Source organism: Lupinus angustifolius, chromosome LG08 (genome assembly GCF_001865875.1).
Source record: "Lupinus angustifolius cultivar Tanjil chromosome LG08, LupAngTanjil_v1.0, whole genome shotgun sequence".
NCBI lineage: Eukaryota > Viridiplantae > Streptophyta > Magnoliopsida > Fabales > Fabaceae > Lupinus > Lupinus angustifolius.
This window is the reverse complement of record NC_032016.1, coordinates 7,715,370-7,736,533: the sequence shown is the minus strand read 5'-3', so window position 1 is coordinate 7,736,533 and position 21,164 is coordinate 7,715,370. Positions and strand designations below refer to the sequence as shown.

The 21,164-nt window shown below is 33.1% G+C and overlaps 4 protein-coding genes and 2 non-coding genes across 7 annotated transcripts; 1 reads left to right on the top strand and 5 right to left on the bottom strand.

Moving 5' to 3' along the window:
* On the bottom strand, positions 759 to 2,736 carry LOC109354088 (CRIB domain-containing protein RIC10-like). 2 transcript variants are annotated; one of them, XM_019596443.1, is made up of 5 exons: positions 2,428 to 2,736; positions 2,047 to 2,274; positions 1,738 to 1,835; positions 1,522 to 1,624; positions 759 to 1,186 (listed from the first exon to the last, which is right to left on the bottom strand). In XM_019596443.1, the coding sequence occupies exons 2-5, from the start codon at positions 2,102 to 2,104 to the stop codon at positions 966 to 968; spliced, it is 480 nt and encodes a 159-aa protein (XP_019451988.1). In that variant the 5' UTR covers positions 2,105 to 2,274; positions 2,428 to 2,736; the 3' UTR covers positions 759 to 965. The 2 variants fall into 2 exon arrangements, with proteins under 2 accessions (XP_019451988.1, XP_019451989.1); XM_019596444.1 differs by having other exon boundaries at positions 2,047 to 2,148.
* On the bottom strand, positions 7,326 to 8,700 carry LOC109354812 (probable dolichyl-diphosphooligosaccharide--protein glycosyltransferase subunit 3B). The gene has a single exon (XM_019597558.1). It carries the CDS (start codon positions 8,640 to 8,642, stop codon positions 7,614 to 7,616), a length of 1,029 nt encoding a protein of 342 aa, XP_019453103.1. The 5' UTR covers positions 8,643 to 8,700; the 3' UTR covers positions 7,326 to 7,613.
* Positions 9,617 to 10,989, bottom strand: LOC109354824 (probable dolichyl-diphosphooligosaccharide--protein glycosyltransferase subunit 3B). The gene has a single exon (XM_019597572.1). It carries the CDS (start codon positions 10,931 to 10,933, stop codon positions 9,905 to 9,907), a length of 1,029 nt encoding a protein of 342 aa, XP_019453117.1. The 5' UTR covers positions 10,934 to 10,989; the 3' UTR covers positions 9,617 to 9,904.
* Positions 11,772 to 11,851, bottom strand: TRNAL-UAG. The gene has a single exon. It is a non-coding gene; the product is annotated as a tRNA-Leu (tRNA).
* Positions 18,574 to 18,653, bottom strand: TRNAL-UAG. The gene has a single exon. It is a non-coding gene; the product is annotated as a tRNA-Leu (tRNA).
* On the top strand, positions 18,821 to 20,954 carry LOC109354072 (cysteine-rich PDZ-binding protein-like). Its single transcript, XM_019596427.1, has 4 exons — positions 18,821 to 18,982; positions 19,071 to 19,188; positions 20,427 to 20,518; positions 20,646 to 20,954. Exons 1-4 carry the CDS (start codon positions 18,967 to 18,969, stop codon positions 20,708 to 20,710), a joined length of 291 nt encoding a protein of 96 aa, XP_019451972.1. The 5' UTR covers positions 18,821 to 18,966; the 3' UTR covers positions 20,711 to 20,954.

Sequence of the window (21,164 nt, the reverse complement as noted above, 5' to 3'; positions counted from 1 at the left end):
CATTTTAAGTCATTTAAATTTAAACAGATAAAATATATATAATTATTACATATTTAATATCAATGAGGTGTATATCAACAGTGCACCATCCAACAGCATATACTATCAATCATGCATGGATGAGACAGAATGAAAGTAATAAAAATAAATGATTAGAACTCATGCATGGATGAGACAGAATGAAAAGATTTGATATTAGTTTCATGCTTTGAATAAATTAGATGTGCTGGTTATTTCTGTGCCTTTGCTCATATTGTTTTGTAATTGCTTTCATTCCATTGTTTTGCTGTGTCAGTGAATGAAAAGTTCGACTATGAACAATGCATTCTCTATGAATCAACCATGCATTATTATAAGCAACACAAGTGCCTATAAGTTGTAATTATAAATTCCTTATTAATAACATTACCTACTTATCTCAATATTATTAGATAATATCAGAAAAATATGAGGTGCAAATTTATCCAAGTCAAAGATGGCTAACAAGTAACAACTAATAATATGGACAACCCTTCCCCTTTCTCAAGTCTATCATAATATACCATTTTCACCATATTTTTGGGTAGATACTATATTCCACATATGCTTACATATCTGGCTTCTGACTTTTACCGTAGGAAAAAAAACTATTAGCGTCTGTTCGAGAGTTATGTTTTGGAGCGAAAACAAAGGAAAGAAAAAGTTTAAGAGTCATCTCAGTAGTTTATTTCATAGTCCTCAAGCTTTTCGTTTCCCTTTAAAATTCAACTCACAAACAAACCTCTAAGAAAATTGACAATTCAACTTTTGTTTTTCACTGTGTCCTTCTAAGCCCATTCACAATTTGGTGTTCTACTAAATACCGGTCAAACTTCCACACCAATTTCTATTTTCTTTCTTCCACAATGAGTTTCAACATAAGTGCATGGTCTACTATTCACAATGCCAAATCTTTTTTCTGTCACTAACTTCACATCTAGAACCTGCTATGCTTGAGCAATTGGTGTTGTTTCACTCTCACTATATCTATCCTTTGACTTCATTGTTCTTGATGATTGTAGTCTTGATATAACAGAAAATGTCTCAGAAAAGGAAGTTGACTTAACCTTCTTTCGCTTGGGCTTCTTTGGAACATGAGAAGCCCCTGAAGATGGAATGCAATTGTAAGTATTTGGTGTAGGTTTCTTTCCTCTGGATTCTTCAAAGTCTGTTCAAAGGGTTCAACCAATGAATATTTAGAAAACCTATAAACCAAAAAGCCATGTTCTTATAGATCATAGTTGTGCACTAAATTTAATACAATCAAACAACTCCATTTAAATAAAGAATCTAGATATCCTTTTCAAGCCTCAAATTTTATCCACAAACATTCAAGGGACAATAATAATCAAATACACATTCCCCTTTTACTATTTGACCCGTGAAAAACATGTGTTTGTATTATTCAGGTTAGAAAGAATGATAGTTCCACATTAATACAAGATATCAATATTTAATACAACCATATTTGGAAGCCAAAAACAACACTTGACTCAAGCATACCTTGAGAGGACCATGATGTATACATATCCTTAGGATTAGGGTCCCTTACTCCACCCAAGTTGCCCAGTGAAGTTGAAAAATTAGCTGTTTCAAAATCATTCATCTGCATACAAAAACAACAACAAAGGAATAGACAAAATGATGAAACATATGATCCTATATAGTTGTAACAGAAATAGAGAGATAAAGTACACTTAAACCACATAAGCTACATACCCAACTGGGTTCACTCCCTGAAAGACCATCCAATCCAATGTGAGCCACATGCTTAACATCTGTTGGATACCCAATTTCCATCTCCCTCTCCTTCACAACTGCATAAACAACACCCACATCACATCTTCGCCGCGAGAAAATGAGTAAAATGTCATTTTGGTCCTTCGAACTCACTCAATTCGATCTCTAATGTGCGAAGTAGATGATTAAATTGACATTTTTGTATAATCTTGGAAACCAAATTGATATTTTATACATAGGAAAATAAATACATTGATTAAGGGGTGTACAAAGATATAAAAAAATTACCAAATATTTGAGTGATATGTTTGAAACTCTTGTAGATTCCTTTAAACTTGGTTGCCATGGTAGAGATCACAAGTCTAATAATGATGTATGAAATGATTTGGCCTGTCACAAAATGGAATTTTGTTATATACAATACTCAGTTCACAAAAGGTGCAGAGTATAGGCTAAGGCTTCATTGCATGTGATTCAGGAATCACTTTTTGGTTTCCTGTGTATGAAGATTGGCACCTGCATATACATTAGATAAAAAAAAATGATTTTTTTATTGGTCGTGAATGTGAAGACTTCATTTTCAAATTGATTCTTAATAATACTAACAAACTTAAAAAACTTAGATGAGAAGTTCCAGAAAGAAGATAAGGGAAAAAAACAATACAATACCTCAAGAGTATTATGATGAATATTTCTGAGCTTTCATCATCATTCTAGAACTCATGTATGGAAATTAAAGTATCTATCTTTGTCTATTTCCAAGTAGAACTAAGGGGTTTATGAAAAGCTGAGATTTTAAGTGATGGGTATAAAGTGCAAGTTGAAGTGAAACATGGGAAAGATAGAGTATATAAAAAAGGTTGAAGTTCTAAGTGGAGGAAGAGAATAGAAGGTGGGTATCCATGAATGGAAATTTATAAACTTGTGAATGAATGAATGAATGAATGGTGAGAGAGAAGAGAAAGGTTGGTTTAAATATATGGGACAAAGATTCGAGAATGGAAGAATATTCAATATTTGATTTGTTTTGTTTATTAAGAAAAGGCTGAAGAGTACACTTATTGGTGTTGAGAGTTCAGAGATTAAAACAGGGTAAGTATCTTTTGGGAAGCAGATCAAGAACAAATGATAAAATTGTGATTTAGATACAATTAAATAATATTTTTAAGGCAAAAGCAGATAGTATAAAGATTTTGATTGAGAGTATATAGATTTATATTAATTACAATATGATTTATTATTTATTTGAATATTTTTTTGAAGAATCAATAGTAGTTAAATATAGATGATAGATGATGCCATTTTTTCATACAATAATGTCTTAATTTTTTGGTACTATACAATATTCATTTTCATAGAAGAGGGTTGGGAAAACAAAAGAAAAAAGTTGGTGTGATACTTTAATCTTTTAGATATAATAAGATTCTTAATTTGAAAAAAAAATATAATATCTTTCAACGAGGATTCTTTTCCCAAATTTAGCTATACTAAAAATAGGTCATTGAATTAAATGCAATAAAAATTAGGTTCCACTTGTCCTTGAAAAAGAAATGATTTTTTTAAAATATTTCCAATATTTATAGTTTACACACACTTATACCATATATAAATTTCCACCAACTCTTTTTTTATTTTTCAGAGTATTCCTGAATTGTAATCTCCTTATATAAAAAAAACTATAGATTAAGGTTGAAACTACAATCGAGAGGTATATATAGTTTGAAATCAAAACAAAATAATTTAAGGAAATTACGGATTGAGAAATACAGATGTGAAAATAAGAATCATTTGCTAAGCTGTTGTAAGGAAATTACTATGATATATATACATTTGTACATAACAAGCATAGCATATTAACTTCGATATATTAACATAGCTACCTGAAAATTAATATTTATTGACATTTTTAATACAATTGTTATGGCTTTAGTATAATAATAGTGTGTGTTTTCTTTCCAAATCTGAAAAGAAATATATATTCTCATAAAGGATATGTATACTTAGCATCTCTTATACTCAAATTTACTTGCTTTGTTGGCATATTTATCAGAATGGTTGAAGGCACGTTGTTGCTCCAGTTGTTCTTGATAGGAGACAGAGCTTATATACCTTTCTTGTTACATAATCAAAACCATATTGAGAGTCTCACATTAATTTGTATTTTCCTATTAGAAATGATATAATAATCACAATAGAAAATGATAAAAAGAAGACTCGTGAGTTAGTTTTTGGAGGGAGGATGTTAATGGTAGACCTCAAAGTCGTGAAATATACACTTGTGAAATGATTTTAAATTTTTTTTTTCCTCCAAAATTTAACTCGCAGACAAACCCGATAATACAATTATTATTGCATGTAAAACCGTGAATGAGAATTTGATGCATAATTTAGGTTGAAGTGAGACATACACGACAATTCTAGAGAATGAACAACATTTTTTTATGAAAATCAATATTTATGACAACCTTCTTGAGCTCTATACTATTTGCAATATCAAGGTCATGGTATGAACCTGAATGCTCAACCTGATATACTTGAAAAAACACATAAGTGACATTAAAATCATATTTACAAATTTAACTACATCATCACGTGGTATGCCTTCACAAGCGTCTTGAAAGGGACATTATTAATGGGCCGAATCTATAATTACTTTATAAGGAAAACATTCTCTATTTTTTCTACTTTGTCAGATTCACCAACAAAGTATATTTCTATATAAAATAATTCATCATCATTCAAATAATCATTCTACATACTAAGTAAGCAAAATATTGAATAGTTTTTATATTTAATAAAGCTCATATTATATATGACTTTCTAGCTAGAATCATCTTTAATTTGTGTGGTAGAGAATGTGTTGTATACTAAATCTACAATTTTGCATAATTTTAGGATAATCCTGACTCCCTGTTCACATAATAAAAAATCATTATCTTACATTTTGTCAAACTTCATATATCAAATATATTTGAACGTGAATTGTTAAAATTTTATGTATTAAATTTTGAGTGTAAGAGAGATAAGTGTAATTTCTTAAAACCTACATAAATCATCTCTAATTACAAATATACATTACACTGACTATCATCATTGTAAGCCTTGTAAGAGAGTAAGTGTAATTTCTTAAACAAAAATAGTGACGAGTGTAATTAAGTCAAACAAAATATAGTATATTGTGAAAACAAGTCCAAATAGTGTAAAATTTGATGTATATTCATTATGTTTTATTCATTACAAACTAAATCATTAAGTTTAAGGAAATGTTTAAATTACTTTCATACTATAATGTAACTAACCAGAATAATGAATAGTTACCGACTTTTATATTTGTCTTCACAATATACCATATTTTGTTTGACTTAATTACATCCGTCAGCATTTTTATTTAAGAAATTACACTTATCTCTCTCTTACAGGTAGTCAGTGTAATATATATGTATGATTAGGGGTGGTTTGTGTATGTTTTAAAAAAGTCTGATTTATGTAATTTCATTAAAACTTAAGGGATGTGAGTATAATTTCATCTTAAATTTTTTAATTTTTTTAATTTATTGTGTGTTTTGTCTAATCACAAAACTTAAGTATATGAAGTGACGAAAGAACATATGTGATCACCTTATTTTGGGGAGAAAAAACAAATATCTTGTACTTTGTTGCATCACCAAATAGACTAGGTTCTATGTGGAAAAGATTCTAGGGTGTTTGCATATCACCCAATGGTTAGTATTCTTTTACAGCTATTTTTTCAGTAAATATAAGTATTTGCCTTCTCCTTAGACAAACAAAAGACATGAGAAAGTTCTGTATTGCATGATACGTGTTAAATTCATATAAAATGTTGGACCTATTTTGTAAGCAAGAGAGGACAAAAAGAGATAAATAATCACGGGGGTACTTTGTTTTTAAACTTGACATGCTAGTCAACATGGGTTGTGTATGCAGGTGCAAATTTCAGTTTTCATAGACGTGTGGAGAACAATGGACATCTATTCACTGTGGCTGAGAAAGAGAGGGAGCACATATGTTGTCCAGCTTTTTGTGTCACATCATATACTATTACCTTTGATTGGTTATAAAAAATTATTTAAGTTAAAATTGTAATTATTAAATATTTTTCTGGCCGATCACATCTCCTGACAAATGAAGAAGCACAAAGGAGTGAGACAACAGATGAGTATCCCCATAGAGATTAGAGGCATTGTGTTTTCATTCTCTAAAGTTTTGGAAAAACTACATTACTCCATCTTGGATTGAAACATGTTCACAGAGTAAAAGTCCATTTTGGTTGTATTTAAAATTTTAAATGCTGAACACTTTCGATCTCTTATATATATCCCTTTGTAAATTTCACATCACTCGAAAAAAAATTAGTACTTCAATGATATGCATGAAGACTAATATAATATTTAGAATAATATATGAAAATAAGATGGAGAGGGGGTTTTGGAACATTGGAAGAAAAGGGAAATAACCAAGGCAAAGAAAGAACCATGAAATCTTGACTCAACAACACAGCTAGCCCTTGCTAGCAAATCTGCAGGAAAGTTGGCTTCTCTGTGATGTTAGCACAACTGCACAATTCACTCTCCAAGGATTTTGCCTCCAACCACCAATCTCCACTGCTAATGGAAGAAATGTATATATTCTCAATTTGAATTGCTTCCAAATAAGAGCTACCTGATTATGCTAATATTAGTGTTCAATTTGAAAATTTTGACATGAATGATCTCTGAGAGGGAGAATAGGGGTGCCATGCCTTGCAGAGCTACTAAAAAACGAAAAAAAACAATATGATTCACTATCTTTTATGAAGGGCTAGAGCCAAGCCTTTAAATTGTGGTCATACCCGCAATTGCAGCTTTAGTAGTCCATGCAAAGGCATTGCAACCGCATTTCCCCAAAATTGTTCACAATGATGAGAAATGCAACTACGCTGCCACCAAAATTGCAACCACAATTTATAATGGTTGGGACAATACATGACTTTTCTATAAGGCCTTTCTGGGTTTCAAAGATGGGTTAAACCTCTATTTGGTGGGGGTTGAGCTGCTATTAGTCAAGTGACTTTTTCGCAATCAATAATACTAAAGAGCAGGGGCAAAGAGTGAAGAATGATCACATCATGTGGGTCGGTGATATACTGATATGCAACCTTGGAAAGCTAGTGCTATCTTAAAAAATGGGCAGATTTGTTTGAGAGTAACACCAAAGAAATAAAGAAGGGAGCTGAAGGTGCTGGGAGGCGGGAGCAAATGTGTCTTTGTCCTCTCATTCCTTCATGGTAATGAACTGAAACCTATACTTACATATCAAATAAAAGAGTAATGAATTTAATAATACATGATAATGTGCAAAACACATAGGGAATGGATCCTACATATAGTTTTTTGACAATCTTTATGCAGAAGGAACACTCGCTGCATTGATTTTGTCATCCCTGGATACACCCTACACAATCAAACCATCCAAATCCTATAAACTACTTCAATATCCATCACACACTGGCACAACAGTACAGGTCTATGTATATTCAGTTTTAAGAGCATGATTAACAAGTAACGGTATAACAATCAATTCAGAAGAACATTTATACGAACATGCAACGCAACAGTATCCAATTCCTACATGAAACATAACAAGTCCAAACAAAATAGACACCCCTGGATTATAATCAAAAGGCAGACATTCAACTTTATAACGTAAAATTGTCTAAAATTCAAGTGCACCACAAAAAGGGCAGTAACAAGTTACATATATTCCTGGCAGAGTCTTAACATAAAGCATTCTTCCTAAAGTTTATAATTATCCATTGAAAGATGAAAACAAACGAAATCGTATGATAATGGCAAACCTCAATTCCAACCAGAAGGCCAAAATCCATGAATCCCATAACCTGTCTTCCAATTGTCCAAAAACACAACCTGTTTAACAGCCAAGAACGAAACCAACAGCGCGAAAATCATAGCAACCCTCTGCACAGCCACATTGTTCAACTTCACAAGCCCCTGTGTCAAAAAAGCCAACAACAAACCCACAACAGTGTACAAAAATCCAATAGTAAAACCCTCTGCGCCGAGCTGCATCCCTGAGCCCTGGTAAAAGAACACAATCTTCGACGGATCATTGCGATCCGCGAGAAACATCGGCATCTTCCTTATGATATTATGCATAGAACCAGAAACACTGAAAAAGTAAACAAACACAGAACCCGCTAGCCAAACTTTCGGGTCATGAAACAGAGTTCTACCCGCGATAACTCTTTTCGCATAAAACGGAATCCAAGCCAAGATCCCAAGCACAATGAGAATGATCTGGTTTCTAGATAGAAAAGGAGGTCGAACGACGGGTCCCACAGAGAGTTTCGTTTTCGATTCAATAAATTCAACCAATGATTCAGGAAAACGAGAGAAATCACCCTGCTCCATTACTTCTGAATCCTTGAAACCCTGATTGGGTCCCACAATGCGAATATGAGGGAGAGTGTTGACGCCGAATTGTGAGAAACTGAATTGAGATTCTTTGAATTCAATGTGACAGAAGAAGATCTTACTGATAGCGTCAGGGTTATCGATATTGTTGGCGATGAAAGAAGATGAAACGAGGTTGAATTCTTTGAGGAGTTCGAGGAGGTGGAGCTCCGATTTGTCGTGGAGGTGCACGGCGTCGAAGAAGAAGAGAAGAGAATAGGGACGAGGGGTTTTGACGGAAGAGATGAAACGAGAAAGGGATTGGTCGTTGAAGTGAATGACGCCAGATTTGGATCTGGATTGAAGGGAGAGAAGCTCGGCGACCACGTCGTCGTTTGAATCGGAAGTGGTGGAGGAGAAGGAGGAGAGAGCGATTAGGAGGAAGAGGAGTGAGAGCTTCTGAGAGAAAGCCATTGTCGTTGTTGGGAGAAATAGAAATGAACAAGGTTTTGTTCTGTGAGTTCTCTCTGTGAAGAAGACTTATAAACTATAGGACCAGGTTAAAAGTCCGATTCCTGGCACGACCAAGAGTATGGAACTAATCTTAACTACGACTTCCTTCGTAATAAGTGTTGGCTCTCAGAAATCAAATATTTGATTTTGAGATGTAATGTTGTTTTATGTTATTAGACCAACGTGCTGTTAATTATACTTTGAAAGGAAATAATTATTTAGGGATATTTTAGTTATAAAAATAAGAATTATAAGCTAGGCTTATGAACTAAAAAGTTATTTTTCATTTATTAGCCCCTTCATTACCTTATTTCATCATGGAAATATAAAATTTTTGAAGATTTTAACTGAAACACTTACTTCTATTATGCGTGATAAATTAACCAACTAAATTAAACTATCAAGAATTTTTAATTGATAATTTACATATGGCTAGGATTAGTAGAACAAATAAAGACCAAGACTATTATAGATGAAATATTAAATAAGGATGAGGTGAGTCAAATACAGCAACTTGATCCATGTGTTTAACCCCAAAAGAAGAAAAAAAGTCCTCCAGATGAACCATTTTCCCCCAATGGAATTGAAAATTAAAAAGAAATGTTATGATTTAAGTTACTTGAGATCCGTATACCTTAATACTTGAGCTTAATTGATATGATATCAAAACATGTACATAAACACAAAAAAGTGCGGATTTTTTTTAAATGAAATCATTTATCGCATATTCACATTTACTTGGGGATCCATGGCCACTTAACATTTTGTGCAGAATTTATTAAACAAAAAACAATTGATTTTGTCATCCCTGGATACACCCTACACAATCAAACCATCCAAATCCTATAAACTACTTCAATATCCATCACACACTGGCACAACAGTACAGGTCTATGTATATTCAGTTTTAAGAGCATGATTAACAAGTAACGGTATAACAATCAATTCAGAAGAACATTTATACGAACATGCAACGCAACAGTATCCAATTCCTACATGAAACATAACAAGTCCAAACAAAATAGACACCCCTGGATTATAATCAAAAGGCAGACATTCAACTTTATAACGTAAAATTGTCTAAAATTCAAGTGCACCACAAAAAGGGCAGTAACAAGTTACATATATTCCTGGCAGAGTCTTAACATAAAGCATTCTTCCTAAAGTTTATAATTATCCATTGAAAGATGAAAACAAACGAAATCGTATGATAATGGCAAACCTCAATTCCAACCAGAAGGCCAAAATCCATGAATCCCATAACCTGTCTTCCAATTGTCCAAAAACACAACCTGTTTAACAGCCAAGAACGAAACCAACAGCGCGAAAATCATAGCAACCCTCTGCACAGCCACATTGTTCAACTTCACAAGCCCCTGTGTCAAAAAAGCCAACAACAAACCCACAACAGTGTACAAAAATCCAATAGTAAAACCCTCTGCGCCGAGCTGCATCCCTGAGCCCTGGTAAAAGAACACAATCTTCGACGGATCATTGCGATCCGCGAGAAACATCGGCATCTTCCTTATGATATTATGCATAGAACCAGAAACACTGAAAAAGTAAACAAACACAGAACCCGCTAGCCAAACTTTCGGGTCATGAAACAGAGTTCTACCCGCGATAACTCTTTTCGCATAAAACGGAATCCAAGCCAAGATCCCAAGCACAATGAGAATGATCTGGTTTCTAGATAGAAAAGGAGGTCGAACGACGGGTCCCACAGAGAGTTTCGTTTTCGATTCAATAAATTCAACCAATGATTCAGGAAAACGAGAGAAATCACCCTGCTCCATTACTTCTGAATCCTTGAAACCCTGATTGGGTCCCACAATGCGAATATGAGGGAGAGTGTTGACGCCGAATTGTGAGAAACTGAATTGAGATTCTTTGAATTCAATGTGACAGAAGAAGATCTTACTGATAGCGTCAGGGTTATCGATATTGTTGGCGATGAAAGAAGATGAAACGAGGTTGAATTCTTTGAGGAGTTCGAGGAGGTGGAGCTCCGATTTGTCGTGGAGGTGCACGGCGTCGAAGAAGAAGAGAAGAGAATAGGGACGAGGGGTTTTGACGGAAGAGATGAAACGAGAAAGGGATTGGTCGTTGAAGTGAATGACGCCAGATTTGGATCTGGATTGAAGGGAGAGAAGCTCGGCGACCACGTCGTCGTTTGAATCGGAAGTGGTGGAGGAGAAGGAGGAGAGAGCGATTAGGAGGAAGAGGAGTGAGAGCTTCTGAGAGAAAGCCATTGTCGTTGTTGGGAGAAATAGAAATGAACAAGGTTTTGTTCTGTGAGTTCTCTCTGTGAAGAAGACTTATAAACTATAGGACCAGGTTAAAAGTCCGATTCCTGGCACGACCAAGAGTATGGAACTAATCTTAACTACGACTTCCTTCGTAATAAGTGTTGGCTCTCAGAAATCAAATATTTGATTTTGAGATGTAATGTTGTTTTATGTTATTAGACCAACGTGCTGTTAATTATACTTTGAAAGGAAATAATTATTTAGGGATATTTTAGTTATAAAAATAAGAATTATAAGCTAGGCTTATGAACTAAAAAGTTATTTTTCATTTATTAGCCCCTTCATTACCTTATTTCATCATGGAAATATAAAATTTTTGAAGATTTTAACTGAAACACTTACTTCTATTATGCGTGATAAATTAACCAACTAAATTAAACTATCAAGAATTTTTAATTGATAATTTACATATGGCTAGGATTAGTAGAACAAATAAAGACCAAGACTATTATAGATGAAATATTAAATAAGGATGAGGTGAGTCAAATACAGCAACTTGATCCATGTGTTTAACCCCAAAAGAAGAAAAAAAGTCCTCCAGATGAACCATTTTCCCCCAATGGAATTGAAAATTAAAAAGAAATGTTATGATTTAAGTTACTTGAGATCCGTATACCTTAATACTTGAGCTTAATTGATATGATATCAAAACATGTACATAAACACAAAAAAGTGCGGATTTTTTTTAAATGAAATCATTTATCGCATATTCACATTTACTTGGGGATCCATGGCCACTTAACATTTTGTGCAGAATTTATTAAACAAAAAACAAAAATAATGACAGCTGTGGGATTTGAACCCACGCCCTTTCGGACCAGAGCCTAAATCTGGCGCCTTAGACCACTCGGCCAAACTGTCTTCGTGTTACTTCATTCTAATTCAATTATATTTAACTTATTCTCATTGTTATTAAAAGGCACAATCAAAATATAATAATATTATTTCTCTCATGTAAGATTTAATCCTCCTTTTTCTATAGAACACATACAAAGAGATTGGTCAATATAAAACATAATTAATAAACTTATGAGATGTTTATGTTGAGCTTCTCTCTATTTTATCACTCACCTATCCATAATCTATTCTATATTTTATCTATTTTCTCCCCTCCCAACATGATTCTTTTTATTTTAGATGTGTATATAGAGCATTTTCTCAAAAGAATATGTTTATCCTATTAAATATAGTTTCTTGCATGTTTATGCAATTAATTAAACGAGTCATTTTATATATTAGTTAGGTAATGCTTTTGTTGTTTAAAAGTTTGATAATATTATTTTTTAAAAGGTATAGTTTCACCCATGCTACGATGCTCAATGTCCTAAGCAATATTTCTATCTAAGAAAGCGAGAGCATAAAAGAATATAGAAAAAAGTCTATATTAATAGTGTATAAATTTTATATTCTATCATATTATACTTTACTTCATTCTCCTTCTTCATTTAAACCACAAATATGGAGTGTTTTAGTTTGGAGTTTAGGGAGTGCCTCAATTTTTTTTAATATTTCAGTCTAAAAGGATGCTGATATAAGTCTTACAAAATGAGGGTAAAAATGAAAAGGTTTGGATATGCTTCTAAAGATTTTAAGGTGAAGACTTTATTTTCGGTGTCATAATAACTTACCAAACTAAATCAAGTCTTTAAGAAAACTTATAAAAAAAAATTAATTGATAATTTAAATTTGGATAGGATTGGTGAACAAATAAAGACCAAGATTATGATAGATGAAATATATGTTACCAACAGAAAATTGTAAACTAATGTGTTCATTATATACTAGATGACAACCTTAAAATAAGCAAAACAAAAGAGGTTACAATCAGTTTTAAGATTATACATAATAACTCTCCTTTGTTATTTACTGCACACTCAACCATTAACATATTACATAAACTGAATATAGAAAAAATATATCTTACCTTCCATTTCTTAAACTGAAAATTCTATTTTCAGTTTATTAACCATGCTGCTGCAGCTTGTGAACACCCAACAAATTTTGAAATGAAGGTGTTTTGAGAGGTTTGGTAAAAATGTTTGCCAATTGATCTTCATTTCTGCAATACTTCAAGACAATTGTTCCATCATTGTTAAAGTCTCTAAAAAAATAGTACTTAACATCAATATGTTTACTTCTTCCATGAATTACAGGATTTTTAGAGAGTTTGATGACTGATGTATTATCACAATATATTGTAGTAGCCTCCTCTTACTTGAAATGTAGTTCTTCAAGTATTTTCCTCAACAAAATGGCTTGACAAACACAAGTTGAAGCAACAACAAACTCAACTTCAGTAGTTGATGTGACTATAGGTTGCTTTTTAGATAACCATGACACAACTCATGTTCCAAGCATAAAAACTGCCCGAAGTACTTCTCCTATCCTCTTGATCCACTGCAAAGTCACTATCAGTAAATCCAATAAATTCTGATTTTTCACCCTTCTTGAAAAATAGCCCAAGTTGTTTTGTTCCTTAAAGATAATGGATGATTCATTTGGTAGCTAAGAGGTGCATTTCAGTTGGACTTTCCATGTATCTACTAATTAGGCTGACAGAATACATTATATCAGGCCTAGTAGCAGTTAAAATACATCATATTATCTACAATTTGCTTCAATAGTGTGTTATCCACCTTTTTCCCTTAAAAATCCTTGTTTAGCTTCAAGCCATGCTCAAATGGAGTACTTACAGGATTGCAATCCTGCATCTGAAACTTGTTTAAGAGTTCTTGGGATACTTCTTTTGAGAAATAAAATATTCATTAGTTGATTGCACTACTTCTATAGCAAGAAAATGATGCATCAAGCCAAGATCAGTCATTTCAAACTCAATAATCATAGACTTTTTGAACTTTTCAAACATTCCCAAATCATTTCTAGTAAATATAAGGTCATCAAAATATAAGCAAACAATAAGTATTTTTCCTTCAAATCCAATTTTAACAAAGAGTGTGTGCTCATATGGGCATTTTTTAAATTATTCTTTCAAAAAATATGTCCCATTCGACTATACTAAGCTATTGGAGCTTGTTTTAGTCCATAAAGTGTCTTCTTCAACCTATACACTTTATGTTCATTTCCAACTTTAATATAACCAGGGGGTTGATCAAAAAATATCTGCTCATCCAAGGTTCTATGAAGGAATGTCGATTTAACATCCATTTGATAAGTAAGTTATGAGTTTTGAGTTGCCATGGCAATCACCAATCTCATGGTATCATGTCTTGCAACCGGAGCGTACACCTCTTTATAGTACACACCATATTCTTGCTTATATCCTTTTGCCACCATCTTGCCTTATATTTATCAACTTCACCATATTCTTTTCTTTTAGTTTTGAAAAGCCATTTTACACCAACAATTTTCTGTCCATCTGGAAGATCAACAAGTTCCTATGTATGGTTTCCTACTATGGCTTCAATTTCTTCAACCATTGCCTTTTTGCCATTTTTATTCTTTGGCGACAGTCTCAAAAGTTGTGGGATCACAATATGAAAATAATACAAAATGAGTAACATGATCATCAATTTGATTAATTCCAGTTACATCAAAATCTTTCATCCAAGTTGGCCTTTTTCGAATGCGACTTCTATGAGGTTCAACATATGCATATGTTGAAGTTTCAGCTCTTGTTGGAGTTGCATTTTTTTCTTCTCCTCCATGTTCAACTTGTGAATTATTTGTACAAGTCTGCTTCCCATTTTCTTGTTCATCTTCTTCACGTCCAAATTCTGAAGTATTTGGAGTAAGTTGTTGCACATTCCATTCCCAAATTTTTTCTTCATCAAAGATGACATCTCTGTTTGTCACAATATTTTTAGTGAAAGGGTTGTACAACTTATATGCTTTGGAGGCTTCACGAACACTAAGGAATACACACTTTTCACTTTTATCATCAAGTTTCTTCCTTTTTTGGTCTAAAACATAGGCGTAATGTAGTCAAAATTCTAAGATACTCGACACTAGGCTTGTGTCCATTCCATGCTTTTGCAGGTGTCATGTTCTTCACAACAAATGTGGGACTTCTGTCTAGCAAATGAATACTCCAATTCACTCGCCAAAAGTTTCTTGGCACTCCACTCACCTTCGAAATGGTTACCCATGTTCAAGATATTTTTATTCTTCCTTTCTCCAATGCCATTTTGTTGTAGTGTGTAAGTTGATGTAGGTTGCCTCTTGATTTCATATGTGTCACAAAAATATGAAAAATTGTTGTGAGTTGTATTCACCACCACAATCATTGCGAAGAACCTTGATTGCATGCCCACTCGTTGGGTTAAAATAATTTTAGACTTTATAGGAAAATAGTTTGGGCATTTTCTATAAAAAAAATAGTATTTTTTAAATGATTCAAAATAAGAAATATGTAAATTCAAAATTTTAAGAGAAGTTCGAATTTTGAATTATATGCCATAAATCAGATTTTTAATATCGATTTAAATGTGATTCCATTCCAATCAGTGCACGAAACATTGTTCAGGCTCAATACACCGCGACACACCCAATCACTCCCTATTCAAGCATATTGGATCATGTGTAGTCGTGTGCATCACGCGATCCTACACCCTACTCCATCAAACATTCAAGGATCCGCTACATGTATGTCACCTCTCCTCCTTGCAGCTACACCAACCAGCCTGCAACATGTCAGCAGGCATAGGCAAGCTACACTACTTCTGCCCACATCGAATCTCCTCTTTAGTAAAGCTTCAACAAGTTTATCTCTTTTATATTTTCTTTCGTTCAGTCTCACATCTGAAAATTGTATCAATAATTTTGTTTAAAACATAATCTTACTCAATAAATGTTTTTATCAACGATTTGAAAAAAATATTTTTGATAATAAAAATTAAGAAAAAATCAATTATAGTGATGATTAATTTGCAGTATAATTTGATTTTATTTGGATCTTTTCTAAATGATGAATAAATAACATCAAATGAAAATTAAAATATGCATTTACTATAAAATATAAAATTCGGATATTTGATAATGATAAATAAATCACATCAAGTGCAAATCAATATATGTAATGCACTAAACTGGATTGTTTGATAATTTATGTTGAAATCTCATTATTCCTATAATTACGTAATAAAATATAAATCTTATGCGAGAATAAAAATATGATGTAATGATAAATAAATTATGCCAATTCAAATTAATATGTATATATGCTATAAAAATAAATAAGTAGTGAGAATTGGATTGTTTACTAATTTACATTGAAATCTTATTTATCTTATAATTACATATAAAAAATCTTTTAATGCATATTCGTGTGACAAAATATATCTCACATCGTAAAGAAAAAATAATTTTTTTTCTTAAAAAATAACCTTTTTTCTAAAACTTGCATTTAATTAGAATTTTCTTAAACCAAGTTTTGATATGAGTTGCGGTATCGGACATCAGGGGTATGGTGTACTCATATCTTTGAAAAGGGGTTTTAAAATAAAAAACAAAATTAGAATTTCCTAACCATATTTTAATATGAGATGCGGTATCGGACATAAGAGTTATTATGCTTCACTCATATTTTCTAAAAAATATTTTTAAAATAAAAAAAAAATTAGAATTCATTAATCAAGTTTTAATATGAGGCGCAGTAACGGACATAGGGGTCATGCTTCGCTTATATCTTTTTTTTTTCAAAAATATTTAAACTTCAATGTTTCTTTTAAGAAATAAAATTGACCCAACCAACAAACTTTTTTCTACTCAAAGAACTACGTAGTCTTGATTCCCATAAAGAGGATACGTAAGACCAAAATCACTTTTGTCAGACATAATATTAAAATATTGTTTTTTTGGGTAATAATAACACAATTAATAGTCCATGCAATATAATAGGGTACCGTTCAAATGGGCAACCAGGGTTCCCTAGTGTGTAATCGACTCCCGAATTTGAATATCAAAGTCCAAGGCCTAAGGCGATTAGGCCAAAAGAGTTTTCTACATTTTTGACTGAAAAAAATGTAGTGGCGACTCTAATAAGTTCGTGCAGCAAAAAATCGGGGCACGACAGTGACCATAGCGGAAATGCCAAAGCCATAAGGGATCTTTCACTTCACTCATTAAGCAAGTTTGTGCACTTTGAATCTTCAAAGGAAACAACTTGTTAGAACTCATTTTAACAACTACAATGACTCATCTGATAGGATCATATATCTCACAAACATCTTTTTGTATGATTACTATATAACCTTTTTCCTGCAATTGACTAGCACTCAACAAATTTGTTTTCAAGTCATGAACATAAAATTTATTAGAGATGGTTTCCATCAAACCATTCTTGGTTTGAATTTTACTATCTTATTTTTCCATCACATTTATAGTAGAGCAATCACCAAAAGTTACTTGAGATCAAAAGCTTTCGTCTAAATAGGAGAATGATGACTTACTTCCACACATGTGATTGCTATAGCCAGTATCAACATACCACACATCATATTGGAATTTCTCATGAGTTGTCATCAGCAATGTTTCTTCTCCTTTCTTCTCTACAAAGTTAGACGTTTCTCATTTTCCTTTGTAGTTAGGCAATTCTGTGTAGCACTCATAGACATATTGGCCAAACTTATTGCATCTCTAACACTCTACCTTAGACTTTTCATAAATTCTACCTCTTCCTTGTTGTCGGTGAGGATTGTCTTTAAAGTTCCTGCTTGAATCTCTATTTCCTCGACCCCCATGTCCTCTACCTCTACCGTACCCCTTCCTCTGAAGTTATTGGAATGAGTATTAGTAGAAGTCTTCAATGCTTGTTCCTCCGTTGTTGAACTTCTATTCATCTTTTGTTATGAACTAACAAGGAACTTTGAAATTCATCATGGGAGAGTTCATCAGTATCATTAGACTCTTCAATTGAGCACACCATATAATCAAATTTTGGTGTGAGTGAGCGTAGAATTTTTTCAACAAAATTGCCAGTAACCATTATCTAAGCTTACTGCAGTTCTGGTTCTGCTATTCGAAAAAAAAGAGGAAGATTCGTTTCTTCAATATAATGCAGTTCTTTGCTGTAATAGCCAAGGCATAGAAAAAAATATGGTATGTGCAGCACCACTTGAAAAAGAAAATAAAGTCTCTCCAATGCCTTGTCACTTTAATTGTTCCCTATGTTTATGTGGCTTTGATACTAATGTTAGGAAGAGGAAATTGCAAGTTGATTATTGGTGACTTTATTATACACTAGATGGTAGTCTTAAAATAGACAAAGAAAAAGATATTACAATAAGTTTCAAGTTTATACATAATTACTTCCCTAAAGTGAACTTAACTTGCTACACTACACACTCAACTACTAACATAATATATAAACCGAATATAATAAAAAATATCTAACAATATCAAATAAGGATGAGATGAGTCACAAATACAGCAATTGTTCCTTGTGTTTAAACCCCAACAGAAGAAGAAAAGTCCTGAAGTTGAACATTAAATAAGGAATGTTATGATTTATGTTTAGGTGAGACTACTCCTGGATTTCGAACTAATACATAACACAAAAATGGAGAATTTTAGAATGAAATCATTTATCACATATTTCACATTCATTAAACAAAAACACAAAAAAATGACAGCTGTGGGATTTGAACCCACGCCCTTTCGGACCAGAGCCTAAATCTGGCGCCTTAGACCCCTCGGCCAAACTGTCTTCGTGTTACTTCATTCTAATTCAAATGAATTTAACTTATTCTCATTGTTATTAAAAGGCACAATCAAAATATAATAATATTATTTCTCTCAGGTTTTCTACAATGTAGTCTTGCTTAAAATAATAAGCATCGTCTTATTTATATCAATCATCTATGTATACAAAGGAGTGCATAAGTGAGTTCATGAGATTAACAACACCAGAAACTGAAAGGGGCACAGTTCTGTTCAGTTATATTCTGATTCTGATTAGGGCTCTGAAATTGATCAGAAATTTCAAAATCAAATAGGAATCAAAGCCATTAACTACTGCAATGGTCTGCGAAAAGTGTGAGTTTCTAATCCCTACTTCTCACACCGTATTTCCCAATCAAAAAATGTGCTTTTTTTGTTGTGGTAAATTGAAATTGGATTGTAGGTGAGAAGAAATTAGCGAAGGTGATAGTACCAGACAAGTGGAAAGAAGGAGCAAGCAACACCACTGAAGGTGGTGGCCGCAAGATCAACGAGAACAAGCTTCTCTCCAAGAAGAACAGGTTCCTTTAACCCTTAAACCATATATATTTTCATTATCTGTTTTTTTGTTGCATTAATTTCTTTATTTTAGCATTGATTTTAAGTTGGTGTATTTTATTAGTTGGTAATGCGCTTAAAGTAAGTATCATTAGTTTTCCTAGTGAAAACTTTGGAATGCAAATTTAGTTGTACTTGTTTGGTTTAACAAAAGTATGGAGCGGAAATTGTGGAATTTGAGCTTGTTAATGTGGCTATTTGTCTGCATTACTTCATGATGTGCTATGCATATCTTCTATTTATTTTCGAGATAATTGGTCCGGTTCTTCCAGGTACACTTGTGTCACCAAATACTTGGTATGATACTCTCATGGTTTGACAATGTGTTTTGTACATGTATAGGTTTATGCTTGCTGTATGGCACAAGTTGAGACTTTAGAAAGAAACCATAATGTTTTCGGGTGATAGTTAGTAGTCTCTGAGTACTAGTTACACTTTTGAAGTTATTTATCAACTTTGGACAGATTCCAGGAAGTAAACTTCCTGTCTGCTGAGTGCTGATAAAGCGTTCAATTTTGAACAATTATATTGGTAATCCATTCTTTTTCGTACATCTACCCTCCCAGGACTCCACTAAGTAGCAGCCTCGTGCATTGAGTCGTCCATTTTTTATGGGTATCGGTTTCTCCCGCACAACTCTCCTCTGGTCACTTTATGCTTCCCAGTTTTCCCCTACATGATGTTTTGTTTCAAACTTTCTGTTTCTAACTATTGCTATTTATACATTTAAAACTGGGCATATGAACTGTGACTATCAAATGCTTTGATTGATGTAGCTCTTGGAAAATATTTTTAGCTAATGGTTCAAGCTTCAAAACTGCAAGGACGTATAGACTGATCTCTTTTAGCTTCCTATATCTCATATACTGGTATAAGATTATGTAATTAGTTTTCTAGTCATATCATTTTGGGTTTACAATGAGTGACATTATGGAGGAGAGCCAGTTCTATCCAAAGTACATTAGCAAGTACGCTTGAATGAGGGCCTTGTCATTACCTTTTGTAAATGTGTATGCATTTAGTCTCTCTTCTAATATGATTTTCAACGCCATCAACATAGTTTTTATCTAATAATCTTTTGCACCTGCATTTTTTGTGTTACAGTACCCTTTTGCCCTTTTCCAATTATGTTATTTGTTTCAGCCGCTTGCATGTTTGGTTCTGGTCATGACTATTATGTGAACTTATTGATTGCTTGCAGATGGACTCCTTATGGAAATACCAAGTGCACCATTTGCAAGCAGCAAGTGCACCAGAATGGCAAATACTGCCACACCTGTGCTTACAGTAAAGGTACTATTTCATCTGTCTGAAATGTTTTGCAATTGCAACCGTAATTTTTTATGTCTGTGGTAAGCTAGTTGCATTATGTTTCTCTTTCAAGTACATTACTTAAATCCTGATGTTTGTTGTGTTGCAGGAGTTTGTGCAATGTGTGGTAAGCAAGTTCTGGACACCAAGTTTTACAAACAAAGCAATGTGTAGTGGATACTGGGTGGTGTCTTCTGCATCTCCTTGTAATGTGCATAACTGCATTGTCTGTCTATTTAATTGTCTACATGATCGTGTGGCTAACATACTAATTGAAGTTGTAAAGAACAGATACAGTGAAGGGTTTTTCTGTTATCTGCATTTTGTAATTTAGTTACAGAACAATGTTCACTTCTGATGTTGAACATACCTCTGGCATTTAAATCCTTTTCTCTTGAGCTTTTATGATGTTAGTTCGTTTGTATAGCTGTAATCCTGATTTCTGCATGGATTTTTCTTCACACCTTTGTTCATCTTATAGAGATAGCAAACGTCTTGATGATTAGGGGCCTAATTTGGTTTGTTCTACTGAGTGCCCATTCAAAGAGCTGGTCCATTGAGTTTACCTCAAGAATTAAGCTCATTTTTTCTTGCATTTGAAGGTTTGATGACTAATAATGGCAATGAA

Coding starts and splice junctions, on each gene's coding strand:
- LOC109354088 (XM_019596443.1), bottom strand. CDS start 2,104: ATGGCAACCAAGTTTAAAGGAATCTACAAGAGTTTCAAACATATCACT. Junction 1,625..1,737: donor CAGGGAGTGAACCCAGTTGG/GTATGTAGCTTA, acceptor TTTTGTATGCAG/ATGAATGATTTTGAAACAGC. Junction 1,187..1,521: donor TACATCATGGTCCTCTCAAG/GTATGCTTGAGT, acceptor CCCTTTGAACAG/ACTTTGAAGAATCCAGAGGA.
- LOC109354812 (XM_019597558.1), bottom strand. CDS start 8,642: ATGGCTTTCTCTCAGAAGCTCTCACTCCTCTTCCTCCTAATCGCTCTC.
- LOC109354824 (XM_019597572.1), bottom strand. CDS start 10,933: ATGGCTTTCTCTCAGAAGCTCTCACTCCTCTTCCTCCTAATCGCTCTC.
- LOC109354072 (XM_019596427.1), top strand. Junction 19,189..20,426: donor CTTCTCTCCAAGAAGAACAG/GTTCCTTTAACC, acceptor GATTGCTTGCAG/ATGGACTCCTTATGGAAATA. Junction 20,519..20,645: donor CACCTGTGCTTACAGTAAAG/GTACTATTTCAT, acceptor GTTGTGTTGCAG/GAGTTTGTGCAATGTGTGGT.